We start from the raw sequence: 1,023 nt of genomic DNA on the forward strand, positions 1-1,023 counted from the left end.
AACGCGATCTGCATATATTTGAAACGCAGCGGTGCTGCCGGTGGCGTGCAGCCGGCGGTGTGGCCACGGCACAGCCGCCGACGCGCAGGGCTCTTCTCCTCCTCTTTTTCTCCTTTTTTACTTTCCTATTGCATTTGACCCTAAAGTTTTAATCTAAAGTTTGTTTGGTTTCTGACTGAAAAGAGAACTGAGAGGCCGGGGTGGACCACGGATACCAGCGGTCCGCTGGTCTGGTCTGTTCGGCGTAACCCCGTCCTCTTTGCTGCAACCCCTCGATTCTTTGACGAGTTTAAACAGCATTTCAACTCTCATCATCATTTTAAAGTCTCACCAAACAAACAACTGCAGCAGCAGATGCACACAAGTTGCCGATGCTCCTCTCCAGCCATTTCTGCCTGGACGACGGGTGCAACACCCAGAGCCCCTTGAGTGTGAGGAGCGCCAGCAGCAGCAGCAGCAGCAGCAGAAGTAGGAGTAGGAGTACCAGCAGTAGCAGGAACAACAGCAGGAGTAGTAGCAGCAGCTGCAGCGGCAGCAGGAGTAGTAGCAAGCGACGATTCTGAAGTGGGGTACAGCTCTGGCCTTGACGCCTCACATTCTGTCAATATATTGTCTCTCTTTGGTTCTTATTTTAAGCAAAGAACCCCCCTTTAAGAGTACCAGCAGCTGGTGGGGGCCCCCTTGACTTGGCCGATACCCTCTTATTCTGGGGCCCCCATAACACCTCAGGGCCCCTTCAATCCACCCAGCCACCTAACAGCCTCCTCCCCGCCTTCGCAGATTCATTACAAAATACAAAATGACAAGCGGGCCCCTCGATCCTTCTACGCAGCTTGATGCTGCACCTTTCTCGGGGCATCAACTCCTCGGCACAGAGGGCCTAGGTGACCCGCGAGAGGGCCTGGGGTGCCCCCCAGAGGGCCTAGGAGGCCCCCTAGAGGGCTTAGAGGGCTCCCCAGAGGGCCTAACGGGCCCCCCAGAGGGCCTAACGGGCCCCACAGAGGGCCTAGGGGGCCCACTAGA

At 56.2% G+C, this 1,023-nt stretch overlaps 1 protein-coding gene across 1 annotated transcript in view; it reads left to right on the top strand.

The window, feature by feature from the left end:
• Nucleotides 1-799: 799 nt before the first annotated feature.
• Nucleotides 800-1,023, top strand: part of EMH_0094530 (uncharacterized protein) — a gene marked incomplete at both ends in the record, with an annotated part of 961 nt that continues 737 nt past the window's right edge. The window contains one exon of the mRNA XM_013502107.1: nucleotides 800-884. Within this exon, the coding sequence (XP_013357561.1) occupies nucleotides 800-884 (85 nt within the window). The remainder of the gene's footprint in view (nucleotides 885-1,023) is intronic.

This window comes from Eimeria mitis, genomic scaffold (assembly GCF_000499745.2).
Source record: "Eimeria mitis Houghton genomic scaffold, Emh_scaff8302, whole genome shotgun sequence".
NCBI lineage: Eukaryota > Apicomplexa > Conoidasida > Eucoccidiorida > Eimeriidae > Eimeria > Eimeria mitis.